Source organism: Nannospalax galili, unplaced genomic scaffold (assembly GCF_000622305.1).
Source record: "Nannospalax galili isolate Female #2095 unplaced genomic scaffold, S.galili_v1.0 scaffold1307, whole genome shotgun sequence".
Classification (NCBI taxonomy): domain Eukaryota; kingdom Metazoa; phylum Chordata; class Mammalia; order Rodentia; family Spalacidae; genus Nannospalax; species Nannospalax galili.
Window position 1 is genome coordinate 515,117 of NW_008357035.1, and position 6,088 is coordinate 521,204.

General features: G+C 58.2%; 1 protein-coding gene across 1 annotated transcript; it reads right to left on the bottom strand.

Annotated features, from left to right (window-relative positions):
- Nucleotides 1–560: 560 nt before the first annotated feature.
- Fgf4 (fibroblast growth factor 4) lies at nt 561–2,176 on the bottom strand. The gene is made up of 3 exons (XM_008854967.1): nt 1,840–2,176; nt 1,209–1,312; nt 561–737 (listed from the first exon to the last, which is right to left on the bottom strand). The coding sequence occupies exons 1-3, from the start codon at nt 2,174–2,176 to the stop codon at nt 561–563; spliced, it is 618 nt and encodes a 205-aa protein (XP_008853189.1).
- Between the last annotated feature and the right edge of the window lie 3,912 nt (nt 2,177–6,088).

Genomic DNA, 6,088 nt, shown 5'->3' on the forward strand with positions numbered 1-6,088 from the left:
AAACAGGAGTTTATAAAGTTGTCTAAGGGTCTCTCCCATCTGGTAGGTCGAGGAAGATTGACTGCTATCGAGTTCAAAGGTCAGTCTTGGCCGGTCTAAAAACAGAACAGCAGGAGGACTTGCAAGGCTCACTTTCTGTCCCATTCTGTCCCCAGAGTAAACCGATATGTCCTGATCCATTCCAAGGGGCACCGAGGGAATGGGGCTGCTGGAAGATGCTCCCAATGGAGAGACCAGACAGGCACAGGGTCCTTCCTCTTCCTGCTGGCTTCCGAGGCCCCAACAACCTTCCAGACAGGGTGGCCAGGTCTGTTGGAATCTGATGTCACCGAGTTTTAGAAAACAGTAGCACATCCGTGAGTTTGACAGTGGAGGAAATTGTTTGTTTGGTGTTTTTTTTCTCCCAGAAAATGGAAATACACAGAATTATAAATAATTGGGCATCCATATATACATATTTAAATAATTAATTTAAATATCTTACACCAGCTCTGGCATTCAATTCTCCAAGCAGAGAAAGAGCTCCAGTCAACCCAGGCTGAGGTGGGGCTCCAGGAGAGTCACAGCCTGGGGAGGAAGTGGGTGACCTTCATGGTGGGAGACACCCGGTTCCCCTTCTTGGTCTTCCCAGTCTTGCTGAGGGCAATGAACAAGCCAGGATACTGGTGGGATTCATAGGCGTTGTAGTTATTAGGAAGCAAAATCTCTTTGAACTTGCACTCCTGGGTGAAGAAAGGCTGAGAGGAAGACAAACCCAAGGTGAGCCAGGGGTGGTACAGTCCTGGCCCAAGAGGTCTCTGCTAGTCAGGGCATCCAGATTGTCCCAGGCTGAGAGGGAGGATGATCAGCCCATCTGGCTGGGGCACAGCCCACCTGTCGTGTCCCTATCAACCATGTGTCTCCTGCCTGCTAGGACCAACTCTCTGGGTACAGACAAGGGCTCCTACAGGATCAGGAAGTGCCCACCAGGTGATGGAAGGAATTTATGGGGTAGCTCCCTTGGTCTGGGGGTGGGGGTGGGGGGTGCTGATGGCGATCCAGCCTGCCTCTGGCTGCTTTTGCGGGGAGTACAGGTGTGTGACTGCAAACTTTAGGACCTGGTGACCCCCTCACTGCCCGCCAAAAGTGGGTCTGGGGGGAGGGGTTTACAATCCGGCCAGCCCCGCCCTGATCCCAGCAGGTGCCCTGCCCCACCCCGGGACACTCACCACGCCGTAGAGCTTGCCCCTGTTGCTCATGGCCACGAAGAACCGGCTGGCCACTCCGAAGATGCTCACTACACCCCGTTGCACCGGAGAGAGCTCCAGCAGACCTGGGGGTGGGGCGCAGGTCAGGAAGGAGTAGGTGACCCCGAGTCCACACCGCCACACAGCCTATCAGCCTCTAGGGACCTCAGTGCTGGTCTGAGTGAAGGTAAAGGGCCGAGAGTCCTCAGAGGAGACATTAGAAGCCAGTGGCGTGCACCCAGTCCGGGACCCGCAGGAGCCGGGCGGCCCCAGTGGCCCCCAAGCTTGGCCCCAGCCTGGGCGAGCGTCCCGAGGCCCAGTGCCGCGCCTAGAGCTCTGTGCCCACGGGCTAAGGCGCTGGAATTCGGCACTTGGAGCCCAGGCTTCCGAGGGCGGGGAGGCGGGTACGGCAGGCCGAGTGCGCACGGCCGGTGACCCCCCGGCAGGAGCCACGAGCGCGCGCCGGCCCTGCGCCCTAAGGGAACCAGAACCCGAGTTCGCAAGGTTCCCAGGCCAGGTGGACAGGGGCCCGACCTGGAGCTGGCTGGCTGGGCTGGAGGAGCCAGTTGCTGCCCAGGGGTCCCCCACCCGTCCCCAACGCGCTGGCACTCACTGTCGCTGGTGTCGGCGTGCACGCCTCCGATGCGGCCGTCGGGCAGCACCTGGAGGTGGAAGCCGATGCCCACGTTGCAGTAGAGTCGTCGCAGCCTCTTGATGCCCAGCAGGTAGTCCCCGGCGCCGCTCTGGACCGCAGCCTCCGGGGGCTGCGCGGCCACCGGCAGCCGCGCCAGCGAGCGCGCCACCAGGCTGTCCCAGCGGCGCTCCAGCTCGGCCTCCAGGGTGCCATTGGGTGCGGCGGGTGCGGCGGAGCCTCGGCCGGCCCAGGGTAGCAGCAGGGCCAACAGGACTGCCGGGAGGAGCGTCCCGGCGGCGGGTCCCGGTCCCGCCATCCAGGCCCGCGGCCCGAGCGTCCGGAAGCCCGGCGTGCGCACTGCGCCAGGGGCAAGGCTTTGGGGGCGCGGGGCGGCGGGGGTCCCCCGGGCTCGCGCTGCTAGCGGTGGTGCTGAGGAGGGTCCCCGGGGCTGAGCGGTGGCCGCACACCTCCCTGCGGCCGGGCCCGGGACCAGCCGCGGTATATATAGCCTGCGCCCCCTCCTACTCCACCGGCCCGCGGGGGGCCGATCGCGTTTGCCGGGAGCCCGGACGCAGGCTGCCTGCCAATCACCACCCGGGAGGAGGCGCAGGGACCCGCAGCAGCTACTGTCACCTGGAGAGACCCCGGCCCCCCAGCCTTGGCTCCGCCCAGCCCTCGAACCTGTCCGTCCCGCCCTCCTCGGCTTTTCACTCCTGCTTGGCAAAGTTAGGCGCTTGGCTTCCCGGGGTCCCTCCCTCTCTCCATTTCTCCCACTTCTCTTGTATCCCGGGACTCCTAGGAACCGGTCAGAACCTGGATCCTTTCTGAAGTGTTCGGGATGGCCGGGGGTGGGAAAGGCAGCAGGCCTGTGGCCTGGCTGGGCAGGGAGTCAACCTGGAGGGCAGCTCCGAGGCTGGATCTGGTCCCAGAGGCTAGGAGAATTAGCGGTCTGCCAGGTGGAGGAAGGCCTGGGCAGGCACTACAGGATGGGTACCTTTGAGAGAAGCCAGGAGCAGGGCACCCAGGAAGGGCACGGCCCTAGCGTCCCCTCCCAGGGACTACAACGGCAGGGCAGAGGTCGTCAGTGCCCTACTCCTGGTTCCACAGCAGGAATTTTCAGGTATGGTGGCCAGAGGGCCCCCTCCCCCATGCAGCAGGCCCCAGGAGCAGGCTCTAGAACCCCCACCCCCAGCTCCCACTGTGACCATGAGAAGTCTGAAGCCAGCAGGTGACCCCGGCCAAGCTGCAGGAGGTTGAAAGCCTGCCCCAACCCCTTACCTGGAGCCAGAGCCTCCCCAGACCACTTCCTCCACAGGCCCTTGGCCCTAGGACTTGTACTCCAATCACACCAAAAGGGACCCAACTACAGGTCCGAAGGTCATCTGCTGTCCTCAGTAGGGCCACATCTCACCTCCAAACCTGTGGCTGAGGCACCAAGATGCAGCTAGCAGCCTGGGCTCCCCAGGGCCTCTGATGGTCTGTAGAGGTGACACCCAGGGGACCCTGTTCCAGGGAGCAGAGCCTGCCCCAGCTTGTGGGGACTTGTTCCTTCCCATCTCTGGGTCCCTGACCCCCCAGTTGTGAAGTGGTATGTATGGAAGGGGGCCTGCAGACCTCAGTCTGGGTGCTTCTGGGGAGCTGGGACTCAGACCTGGAACAAACCGGTGCCATTGCCCAGTGCAGAGACTTCGCTGCTCCATCTGCTCCTGGGGGTTGGGGAGTGGGGGGCAGGTTCCCAGACATCTCAAGGCATGTTCAGTTCCCAATGCCTCCCTGACTCAGGACCTAGCAGGTGGAAGTGCTGTGGATGCTCTTGACAGAGAGGCAGCCAGCCCAGTGGCTCTGGGATCTGGCTCCTTCCCTGCACCATGGTTCCAGAGCCTACTGTAACACCTGCAGGCCCAGCCTCCTCCAATTTCAGTAGTGCCTGGAGGTCTGACCTGGTCTGCTAATAGACCCCTATCCTGAACCTCTCCAACTTTCCAGCCTCCCCACTGGAAGGAAGATTTTCCTGCCTGCGACTCTTCCCCCTTAGGGCTGCCTGAGGGTGGCAGTCTTTCAGGGAAGCCCTTTGCTTATCACTGGTTCACACCTCTTAATCCCAGCACTTGGGGGGCAGAGTCAGGGGAATCTCTGTGAGAAGGAGGCCTGCCTGGGCTACACAGAGAGTTCCAGGCCAGAAAGAGAAACAGAATAAGACCTTGTCTCAAAAAAGAAAAAAACAAAAAAATCTTCATTTGTGATCTGATCGCCCGTTGCTTAGACAGTCATCACAGAGTGACCACAGGTTTAGGTCTTTCCAGAGCTTGGTGCAATGTAGGTGTTCAGTAGGTGCTGATGGTCAGTGGCTACTGGCTAAGCTGGGCTTGAAGCTCCTTTACCAGCAAAGTGCTCCATTTGAGGCTCAGGTGCCTGACAGACAGGAGGGGAAGGTGACGTAGAGACAGAATGGCTGAGCTGAGCCCTGGCCCTGAGCCTTCTGCCCTGCCACACCCCGAGCCTACCGATGAAGAACTTGGGGCACAGAGGGACCTGTAGACACCCTGGGCTCTGCAGCCGCCAGCTCTGGGTTCAGAGCTAGCCTCTAGCCTGCAGGTTATCTGTGTCCTTTCACTTGTAACTGCTTTCTCTATCCCATCTGCATACAAAGTGAGTCTAAGAAATCATGGCAGCTGTGGGCTGGAGAGATGGCTCAGCGGTTAAGAGCACTGGCTGCTCTTGCAGAGAACCTGGGTTCAGTTCCCAGCACTCCGGTGGCCAACAACTGTCTATAACTCCAGTTCCAGGGGATCCGACGCCCTTTTCTGACCTCCTCGGGCATTGCATGACACAGGTGCAGTTACACACATGCAGGCAAAACACTCACACAGATAAAATTAGTTGAAAAAAGAAAGAAAGCATGGCGGTTGTGGGCTGGGCTGCTCAGCTGGCAGAGTGCTTACCCTGGTCTCTGTCCCCAGCACTGGATAAATCAGATGTGGTGCCTCATATCTGTAGTCCCAGCACTCAGGAGGTGGAGGCAGGAGGATCAGAAGTTCAAGGTCATCCTTGGCTACTTCCAGAGCTGAAGGTGGCTCAGACAGGGCCTGACTGACGGCAAGGCTCTGTTGTGATCCATTGGAGACTCCACACAGAAATCACCCTCCAGTGAACCAGTGCACCGAGGCTGACAGGTGATCCGGTGGGACTAGGTTCCGTGTTGAAACCCAGGCCTGGAGCCCTCAGGAGTGTGACCTTGCGTGACCTAGGCTTAAAAACTCACTTCTTCCTGGGAGCACGGCTTCCCTTCACCAACAGCTCAGGCTGTTAAGCGCTCATTGGCTTCATCCTCATGAGAATAAAAACGTGATGCATGAAAATTGGATTCTAAGCCTCAGGGCAGGAGGCTCAGCCAGGGGCAGGGCCCAGAGTAAACTTTTCAGATCACTGCACTACTCTCCCAATTCAAATCCCTATTCTGCCCTCAGCTAGCCCCTCACCAGCACCTGTATCTGGGGGTGTTGGGGAGAGATCAGTCTGTGGCACTTTGGGGAGGAAGGACACTGTCTTTAGGGCCTCCAAAGTAAGGGGGGTTGGCTAATATTTTAGCTTTTTTAAAAAACACAAAATCAACCATCTTTTATTTATTTTTTTATTTTTATCTTATGTATATGAGTGTATGGCCTGTATGTGTATAAATGCACCCATGTCCCACAGTCCACACAGAGGTCAGAAGAGGCGGATGGTTGTTAGCTGCCATGTGGGTGCTGGGAATCGAACCCAAGTCCTCTGCAAGAACAATCAGTGCTCTTAACCTCCGAGCCATCTCTCCAGCCCCAAAGTCCACCATCTTAACTTGTTTTTTTCTTTGTGGTGCTGGACATGAAGTCCAGAGTTTTGCACATGCTAGACAAATGCTCTACCATAGACTTGCATCCTCTCTCTCTCTCTCTCTCTCTCTCTCTCTCTCTCTCTCTCGACTGGTCTCACTATGTAGCCCCAGCTGGCCTGCAATTTGCTATGTAGACCAGGCTGACCTGGAACTCACAGAGACGCACCTGCTTCATTCTCTCAAGCACTGGGATCAAAGCCCAGTGCCATCATATCCAGCATCTTTTTACATTTTTTGTCTTGGGGTCAACAAAATAGCTCAGTGGGTAAAGTCGCTTGCTGCCAGGCTGAGTTAGACCCCAGGATGCACACAGTGGAGGGAGAGAACAGAATCCTGGAAGCTGTTCTCTGATCTCTA

Coding starts and splice junctions, on each gene's coding strand:
- Fgf4 (XM_008854967.1), bottom strand. CDS start 2,176: ATGGCGGGACCGGGACCCGCCGCCGGGACGCTCCTCCCGGCAGTCCTG. Junction 1,313..1,839: donor GCACGCCGACACCAGCGACA/GTGAGTGCCAGC, acceptor CCCCACCCCCAG/GTCTGCTGGAGCTCTCTCCG. Junction 738..1,208: donor GGGGCAAGCTCTACGGCGTG/GTGAGTGTCCCG, acceptor TCTTCCTCTCAG/CCTTTCTTCACCCAGGAGTG.